The sequence below is a fragment of the Mastigoproctus giganteus genome, chromosome 3, assembly GCF_048544385.1.
Source record: "Mastigoproctus giganteus isolate SK-2022 chromosome 3, ASM4854438v1, whole genome shotgun sequence".
Lineage (NCBI taxonomy): Eukaryota > Metazoa > Arthropoda > Arachnida > Uropygi > Thelyphonidae > Mastigoproctus > Mastigoproctus giganteus.
Genome location: NC_143577.1, coordinates 112,403,509 through 112,429,575, shown reverse-complemented (window position 1 = coordinate 112,429,575; position 26,067 = coordinate 112,403,509). Strand labels below are relative to the sequence as shown.

At 36.5% G+C, this 26,067-nt stretch overlaps 1 protein-coding gene across 1 annotated transcript in view; it reads right to left on the bottom strand.

Moving 5' to 3' along the window:
- LOC150088226 (uncharacterized) overlaps window positions 1-26,067 on the bottom strand; it is a 71,459-nt gene that overhangs the window by 32,918 nt on the left and 12,474 nt on the right. The window contains exon 2 of the mRNA XM_090369396.1: window positions 14,234-14,309. Within this exon, the coding sequence (XP_090225522.1) occupies window positions 14,234-14,279 (46 nt within the window). The 5' untranslated portion in view covers window positions 14,280-14,309. The remainder of the gene's footprint in view (window positions 1-14,233; window positions 14,310-26,067) is intronic.

Here is a 26,067-nt window from a genome sequence, read left to right as displayed (position 1 = left end):
TTGCAACTTGAACATTGTACTGGGTGGTTAGCTAGGTACTGTACTGCATCTCTATTGTGTTACGACAAAGCACACGATGCCCACCACAAGCTGCGACTACACATGGCTGTCCAGTGTGATCTTTGGCAAGTTGTTCGACCGCTGTTGAGCCAGTCACTGTCGACTCGTGATAACGCAAAACTGGAGGAGTTAACTGTTAGTTGTTCAAATACTGGCACCTCACCAGTATTTGAACAACTTGAATACCTCTTGCCTCCAGCAATCATCTCACGATCGGAGATGGAAAGATCTCGATGCCGACCCATTCTTCCTCGCAGACGCAAACTGATCACAAGTGTGCGAACCACCACTATTTGATATCAGCCGTTGCCGACTTTGAGCGAGCCTGCAAAATACGTGTACCGAGTGGCCAGCGCATGGTACACGTGTTTTGAGTGAACGCAGTTCAAGCTCGTGACTACTAAATAGTGCTGTTCCTGGTACTCTTTCGATCTTGTTAATCCTCTGACCGTGTGGTCGTCCCGGAGCATAAACAGAAAATGTATTTATTTATTGTAGACCAGTTAATTTCTACACAAAGGAGTTTCGCTAATGCAAAGCTAACTCGGTGTTTGTAACGAACGCTAATGAACACAAAGAGAAATCTCATAAAATAGCTTCCTCATCACTTTTGTAAGACTACGATGGGAATTATTTTTTTCCCTTTATGCGTACTGTTAAAGAAAACAGTCTTGATTAAAGAAAAAGCTATACACTACCTAGAAATAAAAATTTTCTAGTTTAGATCTAAACCTGCGTTTAGTATTACTGTTAGCCATATAGTGCAAGGAAGCCAAAGGCTTTTGTTGCACTAGCCAAAAATAAATAAATAAACAAACAAAAATATTTTAATAAATAATATATTCACATAGGTAACATCCAGCTGACCTATAAATTTCGCGAAGCTGTCTACCTCAACTACTTACTCACGGAGACGACTTATTCCAGTAATTAATAACTCTCTGGCTTACATGGAATCGAACTTGTCAAAGGATTTCTCTCGAGCGTGTTGTTTGAAACATTTTATGACAAAGTTACGCGGACAAATAATTTGCCTTTAATGATGCGAACTGAAAATGCTGTGCGATCAAAAGGTCAATTATCTTGAACCGATTTCAACGATGTGAAGCATACTGGCACTTCCAAGTAGGTCATATCCATAATTTTAACTATAAACGTTTAAAAGTTACCATTAGTGAGAGATAATTAATTTTAACTCTTCTTTCGTTAATATGGGCACTCATTAACGGCATTTAGTATTTGAACTTACGGAAGCTTTGGTGGGAATTGAGAAAGGTGTCACGTAATTATTCTTTCTCTGCTGGTTGTAAGAATGTCAAGAATGTCGGTAAGAGGATATAAGCTTAAAATGTTCTAAATCTATATTGTCTCGCTCCTATAAAAACAAATAAATGAACGTTTATGACGCTGTTAATCACGTGGAATTTTCCGGAAAAAAATATGAATAGAAGTAGAAGGGGGGGGCAATTACTATGAAAGAAGTCCTAATATCACGATATTTTAAATGTAAAATTCAGTAAAATAAATGAGACACAGCTACACTGATATAATTGGTAGGGGCTTGAAGTTGCCCAAAGGATCAGTGGAAAACGAGGGTTTTCCACGATGCGAAATATTTCAGCAATAGCGAACTTGTGTTATTGCGTGCTTTTGTTCCTTGGCTGTGTAGTTTTGACTTCACCATTTGGAATTCAATTCCTGGGTTTCATTTCCCTCGATGGCTAGCGTAACGCATTCCAGTAGAGCTGGGTTAACCAGTCTTAAGTACAATTTCCCTGTTTTCTATCCTACAAATAGGCAAACCGATCCCGATCTTAGAACACGCAATTTGCAAATACAGTTTCATGGCCTTGGCTCTTATCTTAATACCCAACGTTGTTATACCACCATGTACAATGCAAGCGTTTTAATTATTAAGGAATTTTGCAGTGTACAACTTCTTAGGGCGCAGTAAGAAATGGCTTATATCCAGAAAAATATCGCAAACGCTCAAAAACAAAACAAGATCATTTTAATAGCCGAATGCGTACTTTTGATGGAGGGAATAGCACCGAGCTCCCTTGTCCTTATTATGGTAATTCCAAAAATTTCAGTGTAGATCCGGGTATAAGTATTCCACGCTGTTCCGTTTACGCAAGTAGGTAAGTTTCCTCACCTCGTTGAGAAAGATACGAAAGCAAAACTTATTACCTTGCCGCCAGGAACAAAACGGCCTTCGCAGATCCCAAAGGAAATCATAATTAAGGTCTGGTTATGTTTCGTGTCATTAAAGATATTGGTTGGGTATTACGTAATTTTCTAAGCTGTCGTATGGTTTAGTCACGTGTTTTCTTGGTTGATATTGTGATGACAATCCTCAGAACATATGACTAATATCGGTAACAGGTGGCACACAACTTGAAAAAAAAAAAAAAAAAAGATCGAGACCAGTAATTAGTTTTACGTGACTAGTCATTAGAATGAAGTCAAACAGTTCCTTTATTTTTTTTAATGGCATCTTGCTCCATGTGCTCAATAATATTGTGTCTTTGAACTTCAACACAGTTGAAAGTCTGATAAAAAAAAGTTTAAAAATAATTTACCCGCTATTATTTTTATTTATGTTATTTTATTATTATTTTTTTTTACATTTATTTGTTTTCTCGATTGATAACTGTTCTTTACTCGCTTTTAGAATATGTTTCACTGCAGTAAACGGGTTCGATTCCCGCCTCGGGCTTGGATCAACGTACTGCAAAAACCTTGGGAGGTGCAATATGGCCACAGAAGCCGATGCGCCAACAACTATCAAAAAAAAAAAAAAAAAACTGCAGTAAAATAATGTTAATGGTTAATGATAAAATATCAACGTTCTTCCTTATATGATTTTATTGTTATTAATCGGATAGCGCGTATGTAGAAATAAATATTTCGTATGAATGGAAATGTAGATATTACGTTTGATCTTTTATTGTTGCTTGTTCTATTTCTAATCTTTATTTATTCCTCAGAATGTTGCATGTAGAGCAAAACCCAATATGAGAGCTATAAACATTTTATGTTATTAAAAATGTGCCACTGCCCTGAAACTTCAGAAAATATAAGATTTCGCTTATAAAAATCTATTGTTTATTGAGGCAACGATCTTTAATTCACCCAAACTGGTGTTAGCTGAACCTGGTTACTGGCTCATTGTGTATGTAGCTGAGTGTGTTACTAGGAAATAAGTACCACCTTACCTATTACGCTTTCAAGCACACCAACCACTATATAGGTCATTTTTGGGCAAACGTCACTCGACAAATTTCTTTCTTTAAGATCCACGTACGATTCCAAGCTGAAGAAGGACGGCTTAATGAAAAGAAAAGTTTTAGGAAAACCCACTTCGCTCTTGTTTGAAACAGAGAAATCAAATAGTTTCTTTTAGCTAATTTCCACTTTCCTTCCTTATTGTGTCTTCTGCTAGTTGAACAAGAATGCGGCAAGAATGTCGTCTGACAACCCGTAGAGGGCGTATCAGCATCAGCAACGATTCACGGAGGAGGAAACAGTAGCACGTGAGATATGACATCTGCCCAGAAGATGGGTATTGTACTCGGTCGCAGTGAGAGGTATTTGGCGTTACCCGTGTTAGGAGATTTGTGTCATGGCCTGTCGCCGAAAAGGAACTACGGAGCAGGTTCTGGTTGCTACTTGAAGACGACAGAAGCAGGCCGAGTTCGTGAGATTATTTGTGATTAAAGCGAAAATGCCGCTAATTATTCTTTAAGATGTTCTTAAAACAAAAAGAAAATGTAGATTAAACGTATTCCATTATAAAGCCCAAGGAGAATAAAAAGAAGCAGACCCAGTTTTCATGGTCTTTTAGAAACGGGAGATATTTCATCTGACACACGTTTAATTATAAAATAACTTCACGGATACTTTCGCAATGGGATAAGAATTTTGAAAAACTGTTACACATAAATCCCGTCGTACTTTCTCTTTCATTCGCCGCTGATTTTTTTCCCTGGTGACTCCTACTTCTTTACCACAAAGAATAAAGATACGAAAACTATGGCTGTACTTACTTGTTTTGACTTTTATCTTAGCACGTTTGACCGAGGTTGCCGATTGTTTATTTAACTCTACCGACCTACATGTCTGGCACGAAATAATTGAAATACCCACGTCTGATCACGTGTATCGTTTGCGGTGACTGGCTTCTGCAACTGAACCAGACTGCATACGGGTGCCTTATTGGGAAATCCGGACCTATCGATTAAACCTTTCGTAAACCAGTTCATAGGAATAAGACCGATCACATGTCGCACAGTGAACCCCAAAAAGCCATGTTTTCAGTATACTGCCCAGGTGTGCTCAGAATGCTTTCATTTCTACAACGAAGCGATCCTCGCGATTTGTCAATCTGGGGTATCGATGGCAATTACCGTTCGGTATTATAAAATTCTTATGCGCTTGAATACCTCAAAAATAAGAATTAAAAAAAATTACATAGCACGTATCGATGTTTTTAACACAACATGAGTGATTGATAGTTGCTTTCAACCCAGTACAGCCTATCATGTGGCCTAAATAAACAAACTGCTGGCATCGGTACTTGTAGTATGCATTGGAAGCTTTAACTGAAACGCATTATAAACAATGGGGGGTGCTATGATTTATATATTCGTTTCAGTATAGTGTTATCGTACCTCATTTCTGATTTTAAGCAAAGATTCAGTAATAAAGATTTAGAAGCCCCTCTGAAGATCTCTAAAGTAAAAAAGTACAATTTCTGCAGTACCGCACTCATGATTTTGAAGGAACGTCTCCGCCCTATTATCTGGTGAACCAATGATATAAATATACGGTAGTAAGCGTTATCAAAACCGTTATTGAATGCAAGTTTTTCTCCTTCGAAAAATCTTGACGAAGAATCGAGTTTGTGATACTGCCTAGAATTAAAATTCTAATTACAAAATCACCCATTTGAATAACCGCTTTGTCGCAAAGTTGTCATATGTAGATTTCAATGAGGATATTATAAGCAGGTCAGAAACGGATGGCATAGAGTAGTACAGTAAATAAATGAAATTTCATGTGTTTCGGTATAATATTAGTATCAATATAGTAAAAAGATACAAGGAAGCGAGGATACTATATCAATCCCCAAACAAATCTTCTCTGTGCAACATACATCCCCCTCATCGTACGCTTCCCTTCGCAAGAAGGTGAGAAGAGCTTGATAAAACTATGAGACTTCGATTGCCCAGGAAATAGCTTATTCCAGTAGTCGATAACACGCTGACAAAACATCATTACGTCCAATCATCTAGTTTTTCCCTAATAGTTTATATTTATTCTCTCCGGTTTTGTATTCTATTACAATGTACTAATTCGTTCATTTTGTCCCCCCCCCCTTAGTGCCTCGCGCACTACACTTTAATTAAATTCACTTTTCTGATTGCTAGTTTCCAAGATCAATAACCCACATCTTTGTAATTTCTTCTCATATGCACGTTCCTTTGCTATTCTCAATATGTAAGTCGCCAACAAGTTCAGTGCTGTCCTTTAGATGTGATTTCTGAGCCTGAAGACAATATTCAAAATGTATTCTCACCACTGACGTGTATAACGAAGTACTAACTTGCTGCTTCCTAGATTCAAAAAGAAAATCATTGTGGCCGCTGCATGGTAACCTTCATGTCTGATTGTATCGTATATCAACAATCTCCAGCTTGTCTACTGCAATGTCCCATATGGGATGACCATGTCAAATGTCTTGATAAAGTCGATGCGTAGAATTGTTTATTTCATCGAACTTCAGTGCGATTACTTCATAGTAGTTCATCAGGTTAGTCAGGAAGTACTTTCCTTTATTAAGTTGTATTCTGTTCCATTTAGGATATTATACTTCTCAAGACGATCTTGTAATGCACTTTTGACAGGAAACTTCATGACCTTTCCAGCCACCAAGGTAAAACTGCCAGCTTATAGTTAACCTTTCTCATCCTTAGAACCTTGTGGACTGATGTGACGTTGGCACTTCTCCAAAAGGTTTAATTCTGAGTCCACAGTTTAACTTCGCGGTTAACAATAACGGTTTGTCCCACTCCTTCTCAGTTTTCTTGAATAAGATCAGCCAAATACTGTACCATTTCCGGTACATTACTCACTTTCAAGTTCCGTAGTTTTTCTGTTAAGCTCTCCTCTGTAATATCAATACCTCTTATTCTGCTCCTCTTGGGTACACTTAGCACAATATATCACTGATTATTTCTTAGCATACGTGATCGAGTAGAGTTTCAAAACTTTGAATTTGTTTTTGTTTTCATATTTTTTAATTCATTTTACAAAAAGTGACAGAATCATATATGATACATATAAATAAAAAAGGCTTATCAACACCAATGTGGTTTACATATTAACTAAATTAATCATAATGTTATATATTTCTTACCTTTCTCGGCAGAATGTCAGCAATTCTGTAATCTGTTATTGAGTCGATTTGGTAATAAAGTATTTTTGAAAAGTCGACTGTATTTGCAGATCTTTTAGAATGTATATTGATAAATGTTGACAGTTAAAAATTTTAATCTTACACGTCTTTACATCAAGTATCAAATTCTTTGATCGAATCCAGGCTTGTCTCGCTTTGGGATAAATTTACAAATCTTCTGTGATGGGGGGGGGGATGGCAGAGGGTATAAGTCGAGAAGTATCTAAGTGAAAGAAGAAATGTGTCGTGAGATTACAGAGTTTCTAGTGAATTTTCATTAACTTTTCTTTCTTTATCATCGAAAAATAAAGACAGTTCCGTAAAGCCTCGAGGAGAACAGCTGCGTTCGAAACTTATGGAAGAGTTTGGAAATGGTCTCTTTTATTTTTCCTTCTGATTTGAGGTGAAAGCCATTGCCATAAAATTAACGTTTGCTGCCTTTGCAATTTAACCTCTGTATATTTGAAGTAGAAATTCTGAATTAGATTCCCTCAGCAACATACGATGCAGTTTTTTCCATCAGAGAGTATCCCATCGTCAGGCATTTCAGGCCAAATTTTAAAATAAGGCTCACTAAATAATTCTTGAGTATGTCTGGCTTTCTTTGAAAATATTCTTATTTTATGGGATGGTTAGTCAAGAAACATTGTGCTTTTCGCTTCATATAGAGTTAGCGTATGAGGGATCTAAAAGTTTAATCACGTGCCACCCTTATTAAAAATCTGGGTCTTTCAGATATCCGAGTAAGGTTTGACGCCCTAACCTTGATACATCTCTCTTTCTTTCCCCTCTCGCACGCTCCCTTTTTCATTCCGGTGTACCTTTTTCGTGCTTCGTCTGATACCATCTAAAGATTATGAATCGCGTCGTTAAGTAGGACACACGTTCCTAAAGAAGCACTTGTAGTAAAAGCCGTTATCTGCTCACCCGTCTGGTGAAGGTGTTTCTTTACCGACGTTTAATGGAAACTATCTTCCACACTTCGTGTACGCTATGGTTTCGAAACAAAAGCAGTTAAAAGAATGATTAAACTCTCTTCAGGATGGTATGAAAGTAAAATTTAGCAACGGGATAATAGGTGTGTTTTGTTCGTTCTAGTTCATTTAAGTACTCCTGGAAATTTCATACTGTGTTTCGCAAACATTGAATTATCTCTAATTAAAAACAGCAAGAAGATTTCTTCCTTCAATCCAATTCAATATACGATTTCTTAAGACTAGATTACAAAAAAAAAAAAAAAAAGACATGGAATCAGTGAGAGAGGCCATGGTATTATAGTCAAGACACCCAGTTTGGAGTTTCCATCCTATACTTTGCCAAAATTACCTGGCTAGCATCTTTAAACTTGAATTTAACTTAATCATTGAATTTAACGAATACTTCTGGATCTATGATCTGGTTGTTCAATACTTTGATCAGCAGATTTGTGCAGTTCATGGAGCGAAAACTTGGGTGTAAAAAAATCTATTACACTTAATGTTTGTAGAAAGACAAATCTCAAATTAACCCACTGAAACAAATGGAGCGAAAGACCACACTTTGTATATGCTACACTTTTTTTTTACAAACCAATTCCTGTTTTACCGGAAGAAGCGCCCTCGTGGGGAAATACAGTTAGTAGAATCGCTGTCGTCCCCTCATCGGGTAGAAAGCCTGATTTCGAAATCCATCGATGACTTGAGCAATTTTTATGGGCTTTTTCACAATGTGGTTCAGTTTCTCGGGCGAAGCTTTGCTTTTTCTCTCGGAAACTGGGGTTTTTTGTCCAGCAAGACAGATAGATCTACTGAACGCTTCGTAGCCTTAGTTGCTTTAGCGCTTAACACACACATTACATTACAACAATAGCCTAGACCAGGGTTGGCCAACGAATCGATCGCGGATTTAATTTCTGTCGATCACGACGAATTTTAAATATACAATCATCCCTCGATTTGTGCACCTTGTGCAATGAAATTTTTGAGATGGTAGATCACGGCACATTTTGAAGGAAAAAAGTAGATCGCATCACAAATTAAGTTTGCCACTCCTGGCCTATACGAATCCTGATGTTACTTTTCCACCTGAACTGAATTACCCATAAGATCTCATCAGCAGATAGAAGTTGGGAAAAATAAAAAAAAACGTCAGCTTTGATTAAGACCATAATAAATGAAAATCACTGATCGATAGTTTTTCTGATTTTTTTCCTTCGATACTTTTAATAACACATTTGACACCTAGGCTGCAATATAGAGGAAGAAACAATTCACATTATATTAATCGATTATCATGCGAAATATACGCTCTCAATGGTAATTAAATATGTATATACAGGTGTTTCAAAAGTGATGGTCAATAATTTAAAGGTGAACTGTACAGACCACAATATGCAAAAAAAAAAAAAAAAAAGCCTAGTAAACATGGGTCCTTAAGTGAATCATTTTCGAGATATTGCACATTTCTAGTTGGGATCCACCACTGACAAGGTGAACTGTACAGAGTAGGGATACACCACTGACAAAGTGAACTATACAGAGTTGGGATCCACCACTGACTTCTTTGTTTAGGTTAGGTTATGCTCATTCTCATTCTTTCCGTTTCCGCTCTCTCAATGCTCTGAGACGTAGCAGGATTACTAGTACTTGTCAAAGGATAGTCAACATGGAAAGAGGTTACAACAACGAAGAGTATGAGGATATGCACTTCATGTATTGTAAAGTCAACGGTAGTGCACTCGAGGCTGCACGTTTGTACCAAGAAGCATTTCCCTGCCGAAGGCAGCCCAACAAGCGCACATTCATCAGGGTACATCAACGCCTTAGAGAACATGGGCGCCTCGCACATGGAGTACGAGCACATAGGCCCAGAAGCATAACACATGATGTTGAGGAAAGGATGTTAGAAGAACATCCTGTAACATGTAACATCTGTAAAATCCTGTGGTGTTGAAACAAAAAATTAAAAATGTATTATCTTATGTTTAATAAAATCACCCTTAGCAAAGGATTCACAGCTTTTTGTTAAACCAGTACTCCCATGGTCGGGCGCCTCCGTAGCCAGGTGGGAAGGAGCAGCAGTGCATAGCACACGCTTCTTGATTAGACCGGGGTTCGAGTCCGTCACCACCAAATATGGAGGATGCGGAAAGGTCAGGGAATGACCACCGCATATCCCGGAGCAATATGGCCTTAGTTGCTAATGCTCCTAAAAACCAAACAACAACAACAACAACTCCCATGGTCAGTGGCGGATCTTAACAGAAAATGTGCATTATCTCGAAAACGGTTCATTTGGGGTCCGATGTTCACTGGGACTTTTTTGCTTATTTTAGTTTGTACTCTTCACCTTTAAATTATTGACCATCATTTTTGAAACACCAAGTATATACAAGGTGATTCAGGAGGAATAGTAAATATTTTGGGAGGTTATAGAATCGATTATTCTGAGTAAAAAAGTTCATATAAACATGTGTTCAATTCTCAATGGATGCGGAGATACAGCTGTTTGAAACTGGTGCATACAGCTCCCTGAATGAGATGTCACCAAGAAGCAGTTATAACCTGACGCTGTTTGGTGTTAGAAGTGTTGTTAAGAACATCTTCACACATGCTCAATATGCCGATATGATGTTTGTCTACGGTTATTGTGGTGGAAGTGCTACTGCTGCTTGTAGAAAATACCGTCGACAGTTTCCTAACCGCAGAATATAGGATTCAAGTGCGTTTACACCAAACTGCGTGATACTGGTACAGTTGCCAGCACTCATATTTCTTCGAACGTGCAAATGAACAAAATGTGGATGAAATAGAACACATTCTTCAGTCGGTAGAACGTAGTCCTACTATTAGCGCACGAAATATTTCTACGCGTATTGGTATTCCGCAGACAAGAGTATGGCGAACATTACGTGAGCACGGCTTGTATCCATTTTAAATACAGCAGATGCAACATTTTGAACCACCAGACGATTGGAATTTAGTCCAACGGTGGGTAAATGCTAATCGCCGATTAATTCCATTAACACTGTTAAGAGATGAAGCTACTTTCACCCGTAACGGTATCAACAACACGTGGAACTCTCATAGGTGGTCAGACGAAAATCCACATTCCACTGTAAACAAATTTTGAACATCGCTTCTCTGTAAACGTGTGGTACGGTATCGTCAACAGTTAGTTGATTGGGTCTGTTGTGTTACAAAATCGTCTTACAGGGTCCATTTACTTAGAATTTCTGCAACTTCCACTACTATCGGAGGATGTTCTCTTGGCTACAAGTATTGGTATGCAGTTTCAGCGTGGCGCATGAGCTCCTGCCCATTATATCTGTTTGGTGATACAATATCTAAATCGAACTTTCCCTGAATGATGGATCGGCCGCAGTGGTCCTGTTCATTGGCCTCCAGACCTCACCCCGTTAGATTTTTGTTTGTGGGGATGGATGAAAAGAGTAGTGTACAAAGAAAAGATGAATACAAGAGACTAATTGCTCGCTCGTATTTTGGGTGCTACTGCCCTCATAAAGGAACGCCAAAACTACCTCAGAAGAACAACACGTCATATTACAACAAGAGTTGCAAAGTGCATTGAGGTTGGTGGTGGGATTTTCGAATATTTATTGTGAACTCTAAAAAAATTGTAAATTATTTGTTTTATATCATTCAGAAAGTCAATAAATGCAAACAATAAGTTATTTGTCTTTCTTTAATACCTCTCATAATGGCTTTGTGCGCCCCAGTTTCAAACAGCTGTATCTCCGTATCTTTTGAGAATTGGCCACGTGTTTTTTATTAATTTTTTATTCAGAATAATCGATACTATAACATCCCGAAATATTTACTATTCCTCCTGAATCACCCTGTATATAAGCGTTCATTTCGAAGCCACATTAATTACTCCATCTCCTCGTACAATGAAGCTTTTTAAACATATGCTTTATCAAGAATACGCCATGGGTTGCAGATTATTATGCAACCTGCGGGGCTAGTATGCTATTTAGCATGGACGACAATTAAGTTAATAGTAAAGCGTGTTAAAACTTCAATGAAGAGAATAAAACGTCAAAATGAGTTTTAAGGATAATTAAAATCCGTTTTGAATCATGTAACGCTCGGTAGTACTGCATCGCTTCGTAATTCTTAATGCCGACATATATTTTGGTTATTTTTCTAAACATGAGTCTTCAGTTAGCCACAAATCCAGTGCAGTTTCCGGTCGGTAAAATATCGCTTTCTAATAATAATAATAATCTCTGAAAATGTTTTCTTTTTGCTTAGTTAAGAAGTGTGCTTTGTTATTTCATTATACGCCAGTATAATGAACTCAAAGGATATAGGTAAACCGGATCCATCCATTAAAATAGATAAACACCATTTTACTTCAGCTGTATCGATATATCGTGGTACTTAATTTCCCGCATCAAATGATACTTATATTCGGAGGGCGTTCCCTTGATAAAAAAATGGATATACTATGAGGAATTCTCTTTCAATACACCCACGTATTCTTTTTCGAAATACTGTCTCTGTGCAGCAATATCCTATCATATCATTACTCCCATTTCGTAAGTGCTTTTGCAGACTGTTTCTTATACGATATCTTTAGTCCCATTTCCAAAGTTTTAATCATCTCTAGATCTGGTATTCTGGTTTTCCTGTCTTGGCGCTGGTTTTTGTCATCCAGGAAAACAGAAATCACCTAGTACAGGAACTATGATGGGAAATTTGTGAAAAAAATAACATTCCTAATAGTTATGAAAAAGAAATAGAAAAGACACTGTACTTCCTTTGATTCTCGATCATTTGGGAAAGCTCTTGTCTCAATACCTGCGATGAATTTTATATCCTGATTTCATCTGCAGAAAACATGGCTTTCGACTCGTAAAGGGGTTAAAAAACCTCCTATCCAAATTTAGAACCAAACACATTTGAACTCTGCTATCAACAAGTGTTGCTGCTTCAGTGATCAGTTATGTTTCAGTATTAAACCCTACTACTTTTGTAGGTTTAATACTGAAACTGTTTGCTACTATTTCAAATATAATGATCTGCTTTAAAAGAAACTGCCGTTCCGAATCATTCCGGAACAGCGCTCGTCTCCAGATTTTAGATATTCAGACTCCAGACATTCAGATTTTAAACAATAACTACCTGGGAACTTAATAGAATATACACTCAACGAACAATTTATTAGGAGCACCGTTTCCCCTCCAAGGAAATTGAGTGTACCTTTGCCCATTCAACGCCACTTGTCTGTGGCCTGTGTCTGTTTATTTACTATCGACAGACATCTTTTAGTCGTTTACAGGGTCTTTTTTCATGGAAAATATACAAGCGATGCGTCCAAATAGATTTTGACCATGGATATAGTAAAGACTAGAAAGAAGGAGGCAGTGTCTGAAAACAGCAGACGTGGGTGGTGTGTTCATGCAAATGTACATCGAATTTCCTGACAATGAAAAAGGGCATCCAGAAAAAACCAGCTTTTGGTGGTTTTTGTGGGCGTCGACCACACACGAGTGGTCGACGCCTCGGGCAACAGAAACTGGTCAAGATCATAAAGGCGCACAGACAGGCCACGCTGGTCCCAATAACATCTGAGTGCAACAGGACTACTGGACAGCGATCTTAACGCACGATCCGTTGGATATTTTCTAGTTCAAGCTGTGTGCATAGTAGCAGAAATACCAGCTATACATAACGGAAAGAGACTCCTCCACTTGGATCACTGGAAAAGGGTTGTCTTCTCCAGTGATTTCCGATGAGAGGACCAGTGCATAGTGAAAATAACATGAAACCGGCCATGCACCCGTTATGTCTGGCGTAGATATTAAGGCTGGAACCAGCTTATCGGTATTAGGGCTGTTTTTTTTTTTTTTTTGTTAATAACGTTATATAGGACACTTTTTTAAATGCCTGAAACCTCCACTATAACTGGTCATGTTAATTAAATCTTTTAATATAATTATTAACTCCATGTTTTCAAAGCAACACTTCGTTAATGACTCTGTTGTGTTGATAAACTGCACATCAGAACATTCATTCTATTACGATATTGTTGCTTTTAAAGTGAAGAATAATTATGTATTATTTGTTTAATTTAATGTAATTTTAATTAACTTCCACATCACGCATCATTTAAGTCTTTTATTTTTTTTTACAAATAGCAACCTAAAAAAATTAAAATTACTTATATAATTAATTTTCTTGTAGCTATGTTAACAGAGCACAATATATTGTTTCAAAATTTCCTACAAAATTATAATCTCAAATAATTATTTTTAATCAGTACTTTAGTCCATAGTAAATATTTCTCCGGCTGGCATAGTTTCTGAATTTCGTTGATATTTTCTTAGTCTTCATAGTTTCTGAATCTCATTGCAATGGAGCATTTGTGGGGGTGAGATCGCTTAATCAAGGGGGATCTACTCGAATCGTGGCGCAACATATCGCATAGTATTACCTCGTGTCGTTGAAATCTATTTCGGTGTCCTTATAGTTCCAGGGGTAAATAGAGGGAGACTACACATTACTGTTGGGAGGTTCCCAATGAACTATCCAGTGTGTGTATAAAAGGAAGAATAACTGTTTGGAATGGGTCCGAGTTTTTCTTTTTTTGAAATTAAAGACCATATTAATGAATATGACATTCTTTGATTATTACAACTGGTTACTAATGAGTATTTAGAATTACAATGATTGAAATATCTTTTTACTAAATGAAAGATATGCTTACCTGCCAGAATTAGGAGGAATATTAGATGCCTCCAGTCTTTCCCCATACTGTAAGTACTAACGAATATTGACTTCTTCTGAAAAAAAAAGGAATAAATAAAATAATTCAATCCATTTGACTATCAATATCAATATTCAGATTGTATCAATAGTAGGATAAATTACATTAATATTCATAATCTCTCACTGGTATATCTTTCTATACATTAAAATAATTTTCCTCCTAATGATATCTATTCAGCCAATGGGAGAAGGGGGATGCGGGTCACGTGGTAATATGGTAAGCTTGTTTTACTGTGGTAAAACAAGCTTCTCTTAAGCGCGATCATGCTACATAAACCTCGTGCACGCGCTTTGTTGATCTAGCATGATCACGCGGTACAATTCTTGATTTCCATATGCAACGTATTTATGTATTCGTAGTATGTAACGTATTTATGTATTTTATTTTAACAAAAGAAGCGAACTCAGCGAGCAGGGGGCGAAGCCCCCTAGTTATATGTTAATGTAATTTATCCTTCTCGATACAATATTATATCTTGTTAATGCAACAAACAACCATTACCATTAATTATTGCTTCTTTAAAAAAGTAAGTGTCATTACTTTATTCAGTATTGAATCAAATACATGACACTACTTTTTTTTATTCTTTTGTAAATCTAAAATCAGCATAGTTATGTATCGGAAAAATTTTAAAAATAATAATAAATTGGAAATTAATCGCGCAAGTTTTGAATTTCCTTCGGCTCTCTTCGCATTCCATTTTAACAGCCATTACTGTTGTTTGTTGAAATGCGAATAATTAAATAATATAGAGGAAGACAAACTTTCGCTTAGCTTTCCGCCCATTTTGCCCAAATTCTACTGTTCTGGTGCATTTGCGTTTGCTTCCACACATATATACGTGCCAAAAAATTAAAAAAAAAAGAATTTTGTTCGAACGGACGAAAACAGTTCATGTTTTAAATTATATTTTTTGAAATAATAATTCTATCTTATTTAAATTAGTCTCCAGTTTCGATTAAAACCACGGGTAATTCGACCACTTAATTCGCAGGATGCTGGTGCCATCATCTCTCCGACTGATAGAACAAAATATTCCAGAAGGGATTGACCGTAAACGGATTGCTCCATATTCATGAGACAGACATGACCCGACTACAAGTCTAAAAGCGTTCAAGGATGATATACGATGAGAAAATTAATATCAGCTGTGAGACATCCTATCCAGCTTCTGCGATCACGAAGGAATGCGATCGTAATTACATCAACCTTCGAAAGTCCATAACAAGAACTATTTGTAGAAATGACGCATCCCATGTTAAGGAAAGCTTCTAAATAAATTTGGCTAACGCTGTTAATTTTAACCTAATTTCTTGACCTCGTTTCAGAACCCTTAGGTATTCCCTTTTGTTAGGAAACACGTCCTTCGGGACTTCGAACTTCTGTTATCAGCTGAAGAACAGTGGCTATTTTGGAATCCTTCAGAAAAAATTATCACGAAATTTAAATTTTCTAACTTATTCGCAATCGCTTCACAGATATTTGTCTCCATTTGTACTCGTAAATACGTTGCAGCTAAACTGGCTGTAAGAAGAGCGTAAAACGCGAGCGACCTATAAAAGAGTTCACGAGGAGATCAGATCTCCAAAACATGTTATCTAACAGTGCCAGGAGTTCGAACTGGACGTTTTTATTACAAATATCTACATAATATCTCAACACCAATGAGTTCAGAATAATATTAGCTCACATTTATTTCTGCTCTGAAGTAAAGAATGGGAATAAAACTACATAAAATAAGTAGTGGGAGAATTCGAAATGAAACTAATTGCCACTGTACGTCACCATTACAGTTTAATTGAAATGGAACAGCATTAATTGCCAAAGTCCATAAGGAAAAGGGACATTAAATAGTGATAAATATCCATTGTTTCTATACTAGAAATTTGTATCGTAAAATTAATACTTCCTAAATCTACTAAAAAATACCATCCCTGAAGGAAACGGAATGTTTTGAAACCTTAATTTTTTTTTTTTTTTTTTTTCGTTTATTCTACCACGCTCGTAACCACCCCTACTGAGTTATTTATTTCCCCGACCCAGGTCATTACCTGGATTCTCCTGTTGCTCTCCAAGATTAAATCTTTGAGATAACTGTTATGATATTAACAGGTGGCGCTGCAGTTGCTTAACCTAAAACACTGTTTCACTAAGTCACGAAGCTCTAGGGAGAGGACAAATTCCTTCCAGTTTACCTAGAGGAGTGAATGGGGGGGGGGGAGGGGGTTCTCGAACAGGTAGAGAACTGAGAAAGTGGATCAGAAAGAATCTCTCAACTTGTTCTAAGAGGTCTCGAGAGTCAGTGATTGTTGCCACGTGAGCGTGGGGTCGATTTTCTTGCTGGAGGTCTTTTGTAGGGTTTAATTATCATGAAGTCAGTGTTTTTCATAACGAGAGCAACGAGAGATTCATTCTTCGTGTGCTGGGTGAAGGAGAAGCACGAAAGCGAAAATGCAAATGGAGAAACTATAAATACTACTGCATTCATCGTTAAAACTAAAAAGCAAATACGTGCATTAAAAACAATCGATAGATTGGGGAAAGGGAGATAATTCAGGTGGGAAAATATAGAAAAAAGAAGGTGCAATAATCTAAGTTTTATCTAAAATGTAAAATTACCAATCAAGAAGGAGAAAATATATTAAAAGCTAGTTCATTACGCAATTTTGACATTTAAATATATATATTTTTGTTAATTTTTGTGGAAAATACAACGGATTTATTTCGTTTAAAATGACTAAATTCTGGATATCCATATTCCATATTAATTTAGATCTGAAAGGCTACAAGCAATGGGAAGTAGATGAATAACATGTGTGAAAAAATCTTTACGCAGCTAAAATTTAAGAAAAAAAATTAATTTTGTAATTTTGCCTCCACAGAAAAACAGCATTATCTCATATTACGAAGTAAATTAAGAGTTGATTCTGGGACCGACTTCTTTAATAAGTAAATAATAAAATAAATAAATAAATAAAACAGTCATTATCACTTTCCACAAAATCGCTTGTTTTATTTTCATATTAACATACTTTTATTTTTAAAATAGCGACCATATCAAGACCGCCTTGATATCGTGGGTGTTAATATCCTGTAGAACAATTAATTGCAATTTTTTTTCTTTAATTTCTTTATTTCACTCTATTTTTCTCTTCATTCTTCATGTCTTCCCGAGAAGTGCTATAACTTTTTAAGACGAAAAATTGGACGATGCACGAAATTTAGATCACCTTTGTGATTTGGTGGATCTTTCTTTAACTCGGACAATTAGGGGAAACCCTTGGTGCAGACAACATATATTTAACCAGATTAAGGAGTCAAAGACACGTGGCAAGGACTGCTTTCAGAAAACCCACGAGAAAGCTAATATAAATAAATACCATCAACAAAATAACATTTTCAGGGCTGAGACGCCAACTGAAATCAGGTTCCTCCCCTGAAGTACAAGGACAATAAACGTTCAGCGTTTCACCTGCCCACCAAAGAGATTGATTCCAAGAAGGTAGGTCCACGCCCACAGGCAAAAGGGAAAGAGCGATGCCCGGCTGCCATGAAACGCAGCTCAGATATTTGAAGGAAAATAGTTCCAAATAAAAGTGTATTGGATGTTTCTATAAGTGGAACAGCAGTTGCTTGACCCAAATAGTTTCCTGCTTCGGCAAGGGACGTTGAGAAACTTATCGATTGCAAAATTTGACTTGTGGGAGCATCGCGGCAAAAACCATGGTGGCGTAACTGCACGTCTTTTTTATTTTTATTTTTAAAAGAGATATCAGAATACCTTATTAGTAAAGCAGAAATTTTAACTCCCTTTGCTAACTTTATGCTTTTTCTCTGGCGTTTTTTTTTTTTTTTTTCACTATACAGTATATGTGCATATTGAAATTTAAAAGGAATTGTTGGCTTCATAAAACAGATTTCAACGCCCAGTCCTTTCTGTGAACAGTGCTGACTACTTCAATAATAATTTGCACCATAATTAAAAACAAACTTTGTTTTCCTTTTTTTTTAGCTTAATGCCTGTTACTTGATACTCTTTTTTTGTGGGTATGTGCTCTTATTACGTAGTCTTTAAAGTAATAAGTTTTTATAAATTTGTTTTATTTGCTTTCAAATGAGAACATTTTAAACTTTACCGACTAATTGCAAAGATATTAAGTTTCATTTCCGTCATGTAAATACTTTTATAATTATGACCTGGAATTCTTTGAATAGAAAGGCGAACTGCAGAATGACTTTCCACTCGTGCCCTTAAGGAACATTGACGATGCCCATTCTCTCTCCTCGCAGCATCATCCAACAGAAGCTTTAGCTTCTTACTCCTATATGTTAGCAATTTTACACGTTCATATTAGAACACTTACCTGTAGTAAAGCTATTGGTGTTGACCTTTGAGATAACCTCCAAAGTGTCATTTGTGGGGAGACCTGTATGTAGGGTAACAACATAAGGTGGAGGACGCCGTCCGTCCCACGTAGTCCAATGTTCGGTCGACGCTCCAGACAAATAACGATGGTGATAGTAGATTTCACCACAATAACAGATGTTCAGAACCTTCTCGGCAGTTGCAGACTGCTTATTTCTAATGGTGATTTATCTTTTTGAAGAGGAGTCTCTAAAATAGCTTAGGGGTTTCCTAATCAAGTAATTAATTTATTTATTTACTATAAATTGGTAAATTAATAATACAGACTGCGCGAGGTTGCCAGTGTTATTAAGAACAGCTGTGTCCTTTAATAACACTAACATATAGACAACTTTAGTGGAATCATAAACAGCACTATTTTTATTCATAGACGTTTCTTATTCACGGACACGAAAACACAAAAGGATCAGTCGACATATTTTTGTTAGAATGACATACAGCAGTCATTTTCTACCAAACTGTTTTGGTACATATCAGTGTATATCATTGGTTCTCATTGCCATCAGGTCTATGATCAAACCACCAGAACCATGGCTAGGCAATTTAACGTTCGAGGGAAACAATTCATATTATGTCCCCTGTAATTTAAAATTTATTTCATTTATTTCCTTTTCGTGCTCGAGTAGAAATGTGCCCTTGCCTTGGCATGGTGCTGCATACCATTTGCACTTTTTCTTTTGTTGACAGTATTATCTAGTGGTATTGAGAAACATAAAATTTCTGTTCTGTGATGATTCTGTAAACCTATGATACTTCTATAAACGCTACTTGTCCTTATGGACAATAACCATTGGAGCTATCAATTCTTTTAATTTATTTCTTCCTTTTCTTTACCAATCTCTGACACAGCTTCTAATCATATCGTACGTTTTACCCCTTCATCCATTTTAAATTGGATAAATACGATGAATCGTATATCAATATCCAGATATTATTACGAATCAGTGTCCCATTAACCCCTTTCGAAACAATTTTGGCGTAAGTAACTTATTGATCTTAAAGTTTTCACTTCAGCTCAATGGTAAGACATGCATCACAAATTTTATCAACAACTATCCAATAACACTGTAGCGTAGTTTTGATTGATATCGGCACGGACCCAGCTTCAGGGCAAAAACTTGCGATCGATGTTACATATGGCACAATTTTAATATAACAAAATCGTATAAAGGGCATGACAAAAAAAAATGATTGTGTGTTTTGCTGTAGTGATGAGGCTAGACAGCAATTTTAGCTCTACATCTACAATTTGTGTAAAGCGTGAAACACATAACAAATTTTAATAACCTAAAAGCTATTAGAATTATTATTTATTATGAATATAATCAATTATTGAAATGCGGAATTAATATTGGTGCTCGCTGTATTTTATTCATTGGATGACTATCCTCTTTTGACTGCTCTTTATAATTCTCTGAAGTGAAGTACTACATGATAACTAAGGTATCCCATTGTTCTGTCTCTCGCGCAGACCTTCTGCCTTGTTTAATCTGGTCCACCCGTGTTATATAATGCACGGAGCTGTTTTATAATGAGTCAACTTAGTTTTGCATCACAATGAAACTAGAAAACAACATTGTACATGCACGGTAAGGCTTTGTAGGTCACTTAAGTTGTTATTAAACTATTTCCATTACAATTTTGACGAATTATTACACATGCGTACAGAAATTGAAGTACACGTAAATGTACAAAAGAAGGATTCAAGAAATGTGTTATTTTTTATTTACAATGTTGAATAATCAATCTGGAGAGAGCGCTAGAAAATGATGACGTCACAATAACGTCACCAAATTAATATGGCGTATTTTTATTCGTATGGAAAGTCTACGATGTTATTGATGGCAAACGATGGCAAATTATTATTAGGAATTGCTTAAAATTTTCGGAGAGGTTGTAAAAGAACCTTAAAAAGGTGCTTTCAGTTTAGTAGAAAAGTAATGAAACTGTAACAAGTACTTTTCCTACCTGTGCTTTGTACAATGAAGATCAGCTACTCGCAACCTAAAAGAAAAACTGTCTTTCTTCACAAAAGGATTCCATTATCTTCGCAGCTGTTCAACCGGTTGTTGTCAACTCCTCAGAAAGCGGATAGGCTACCTCAGTGAATGCAAACTAAGTGGTGGAAGTGAAGTACTACATGAAAAGGTGAACAAGTATCAAGTTTTCTAATATTTTAGTTTAGAAAGCACGGTTTGTTCGAAAAACCAATAAAATTTTCATTTTTCAACATTTCGTTAGTGTACCTGCCAAGCTTTTCTAGTCTCTGAAATGTTGGAATATCTTGATAGATAACCTGCTCACCTTTTGGCGGTTTGCATGCTGCTGCGTGTTTCACCCTAAAGCACTTTCTTTTTATTCAGTGGGAACCTATCTGCCTACTGAAGAGTTAGCAGCTGGTAAAAAACGTGATAGTAATGGAAACTTCATATAAAGCAAGATCAAACTTCCTATTTTGAAGATGCGAGTAGCTGATCGATATAACAATATATCAGAGAAACTTGTGACATTCCATATGTAGATTAGACATTGAAACAACTTACAAATTTGTGAAAGTGATGAAAAGCCTCATTTTTCTCACTTCATTGTAGTGATAAAAATGCAGAAATGGATTCAGGTCGTATTTTCTATTAAGCATTGTGCCTAGAGCCTAAGAAAAGAGAAGGACCTGTATAAATATAATCAAATAGAATTCTACAAACTAATTTTAGTTTGTGAAATTCTATTTGAATACCAAAAAGAGTGTCCTGAATGGAGCAGAATGTTTTAGCGTAATCCGATTATGAACCGAGATGAGTACAAGACGCAACCGAGATGAGTACAAGATTTGCTACAAGACGCAAGCCGAACTAGTTGAGGTTACCTGTACGAAAACCTAATTCTGCCTATAAAACGCTCAAAAAGCTTCCGAACGCGTTTTTTTTTTTTTTAAGAGAAGAGTAACTGAGTAAGCAATATCTGAATGAGAACCAATCTAGGACCATTATATGGAAACAGCGGTTGAATGCATTCTGATCTCCAGAATAACAAACTCCCGTGTGAAATACACAGCATGTCAATATTTCATCAAAAATTGGATGGGGAGGACGAATAAATGTACAGTTTGCTCATCGATTTTCCCATTCAGATAAATCTTTAAGAAAAATGTTATTTCGTAATCACTTTTCATTCTTCCCAATTTGTCTAAACACATAATATGTTTGTTTGAGGCGTTCCTGGTTCAAAACAGACACAATTTTTATAGATGCAAATTAAAAAGGAATAATGAGTCTTCTCTAAATGCTCTGTGAAAACGATTTCTGTCAGTCCATTTGCTGAACAACGAGGAATAAACGGACATCCGCATCTTATTTTGCAATACTTACTTTCAGTATTTTCAAGAACACATAATCAGGATAGGCTGAAGTACAATGACCAGTTCGTAAATATTACAGCTTATTTAGCATCGTTTCTTTCTTTTTTATTTATTTATTTTTTAATTCTCCTGTAGGACCTATCTTGAACAAGCTTCAATAAGTCCACAAATACGCAAAATTTAGCCAAATTCCCCTAGTTGCGATTACAAGAAATAAATCTTGTACAGTATTAATATCGCTAAACTGTTGAGAAGAAACAGCATTTAGCACAATGGCTAAAACCAGTACGTAGAAGAAAAGCAAGACTGACTATTTCCTTTTTATTTTCTTCCATAAAATAAGATTATAACCATCAGTTATTAATTTCTTTTCCTAAAAACGGTACTTTTAATCTCGTTACGGGCGAGAATGCACGTTTATTTATCTGTACACAACACTGTACATTCTTCGTACAAAAGGATAAATATGCGTTTTGTTTCTCGACACACGGCTGCATCATTTAACTTTATTACGCAATTTCACACCATTCATCTGTTTTAGTAAATAATTACTTAACATTAAATAAAGTTAAACGAACGAAGCTTGACTGTGTTGGCCCCAACAGCGGTCATTTATTGCTTGTTTAAAACAGCAAACAAATTGCCGTCCCTTGCCTCGTGAAGAGGAAGTGCGAGAACCTGAATTACCTAACGAGCACAACACGCTCTTGTAAAGAGTGACAAGGAAACTGGAAACACGAGCTGTCATAAAAAAAAAAGAAGCAGGAATAGCAGTTAAACTTGTATTATGTTAAGAAGTGTTTAGCAAGTGCTATTCGTTTCTCTCGCTACGAAATGTTCGCTTTAAAATAAAATAACTGAATTAAATGACATAAAATGGCCATTTTCCTGTCATCGGAATGAAAAGAATTATTTACAACCCGAAATAAAACCACGATTAGGATTTCTTATTTATTCCTAAAGGAAAGTGTTTAATTAAGTACCATGTTGAGAAGTAGTAATCAAAAAACACCAGTTTTGATCCTGGATTAAACAGTTTTAACTGATACCAGTGCCATTTTAAGTGTTTAACTCGCGTAATGATTTACAAATGAAAGTGTGCAAACTGAGCGTGTTCGGGGAAGAGGGGCACTGAACGGGCAGTTATTATTACGACGTCACTTTGATTGGTACTGAGCCAGCTTGATGAATGCTTGAAATTTACAGCTTGTTAAACAGTTGGCTAATGATTCCAGTTTTCTAATTTTTTTTAACCAGCGGCATAGCAGGATTATCAGACTCGCACGTGCAGAAATTTTCAATGATTTTACCTTCTCCATGAGAAGCCAGTGACCAAAAGGAAAGTGATCCCAATAAAGATGTCTTCCAGGACGTTGTTTCTTCATCGGAAAAGTGAAATCATTATAAATTCTTGCACGCATTAATGTTAGTGCACTCCAATATATGCCTGCTTCTTATATCATTATCTTCTTCATCGGGAAATTAAAAATATTTCACAAGATACGGTGCTGCTGAAAGAAACGAAGGGAAATTGATTCTTTTCTACGTTTAAAAAGTTGTATTTCACGTGAAAAAATACTTACATGTCTTTCAGACATCTCGAGTCTTTTCTTTTACTCATTTTTAGCTAACGCATTTCAGAAAAAAACATAATTTTTACATATTTTAAGGGTACTCGAATCTATCAGATATACCACACAAATATATTGCTGTGGTCCTGAATTCCCTTAAGAACAGAATCTATTTATTTTCATTTAAAATTCCTAAATTATGATGACGTCGTTCAACTAGTATACTGCTACCTACGTAATTATGCCAAACTTTTAACAATTTAAAGTATAAAAAGAACTGGTCAGTTCCGATAATTCAAGCTACTCCCTGACGATTTTTTAACAATTTAAAGTATAGAAAGATCTGGTCAGTTCCGGTAATTCAAGCCACTTCAACAACCCTGACGATAAGAAACAGTGACTTTTGGAACATCAGCATTATGTGTTTCTATGTTTAAATTCTTTTGTCCTTTTAATCTTCTGCTTCATAGCACAACGTACAATGTGTTATCTCCCAATCACTTACCGGTACTGTACTTTTCTTTCTATCGTACACTTCGCCCTTTGATGTTTTACTTAATATTCAGCGAATGCAATTGGATGTTGCTGTGCTCCTCGAGATCGCTTTCTTCGGAAGCTATCGAGAGAAATAATGGTGCTTGTGGCCTACCACGGTTCATTGAACAGCCCATAGATATTCCTCACTACATTGACGGGATTCGAACCCAGGAATGTTCCTTACAATAAGGATGGAAGGAGGGTGATTATAAATACTGTGCCCCGCGAGGACCGGACTTTTTTGTGTACAGAAAAGGCTCTCAGAATGGTAGTTTCACCTGACATCATTTTATGGTAGTTTTGAATGGATGTTGTAGTACAGTAGTAGTAGAGGCATGTAGTGCAAGAACGCAAGCTTATGTAGCATCAGCCAAAAAACAAACAAAAAAAAACCTTTGTCCAGTTCTTACTTGAATTTATTTAAGCTATCAACTGCCACAACGACAGATGAAAGTTTGTTCCAATAATCAACTACCCGCTGGCTAAAGGCAATTCCGCACACCTGTTCTATTACTGTCTTTCCTCAATTTGAACATATGCCCTCTCAGGTTCGTAATCTGAACAAGAGGAAGGATCCCATCAGCACTGAGCTTGCTCAAAGCATTCAAGGCCTTATACACCTCAATCAGATCACCTTGCAGGTGCCTATCTCCAGACGCTGCAATTTGCAGAACGTAAGCCTTTTCTTGTGTGCAGTACTCAATGGCCTGACCATTGCATTATACAAAGAGATAATCACCTTCTTTCCCTACTAGCAAAATTCCTGTATATCATTGATATTCAGGAATATCAATCTTGTATACCCATGACCTGCACTGCTCAGAAAATTTCATATCTGACTGCACAATTACTCCCAGGTACATTTGGTACATTTCTCTGGGGTTACTGCAACTCATATGCAGTACTTTGCATTTGTCAATGTTAAACTATCTCAATGTATGTCTCTGTGTGTATATATCACGTGAGGTCCAAAAGCGATTCCAAAATTTTTGGAAATCCTTAACTCCATGGCCAATATTCCATGCATCTAATGCTTCCTCGATGTCTTTCATGATACTATAGTTAGTTTGACGTTTGGAAAGGTGTGGATTTAAATCCTGTCGAAGACTGGAGAAGTTCTGAAGGCTCTGTTCAATTGGGGCCGTAATTAACTCATCTGAAGCAGAAGGAATAGGAATTTTTTCTGTAAATTATTCTGCATTTTTTGGCCAGCATAACGTGCATATCAATCAGTATTTGAATGCAGTTTTGTACAGACATGTATGCAATAAAGACGATATAAACTGGCTCACTATGACAAAACTAATTAATGCACTTAAAAATATAACCAAAACAACAATTGCAGTACTGAATTTATAAAAGTTTCAACTTCTCTGAAGAGAGAGAAAAAAAAATACTCTTGTTTATTGCGGTGAATGTATTGACGCGAAGCGTTCCAGGTCTTGTGTCCCAGTGAAATTGGACCTCTGTTACCGTGTTTATGGAGGGCTTCAGGTATCTTCGTTTTGTTCTTTATTCCATCTTTCGGTGAAGGGTATATATGTTGTGAGCTGCCCTCGCCTTGTATCCTGTCTTGTGTACTATTCCTGAGCTGTTTTTGAGCGATACCGACTGACAGTTCCCTGTTTCTTTTCGTGACATGATATTTTGTGGAACGAGGAATGCCTTTAGCCACTTTTTTCATACCAGTTCTTCTTTGAGTTGTTTATTCGAGGTCATCCGGTATGATATTCTAGTTAAAATATCGAAAATATTTTAATTCTTGTTTCATATGGCATGCTTCGCTATTCCATATTTCAGTCTTCTTTCTTTCAATATTCTTGGCCATATTTCATATATTCAGTCTTCCACTTTAAGCCTACCTCAAATGGCAAGATATTAA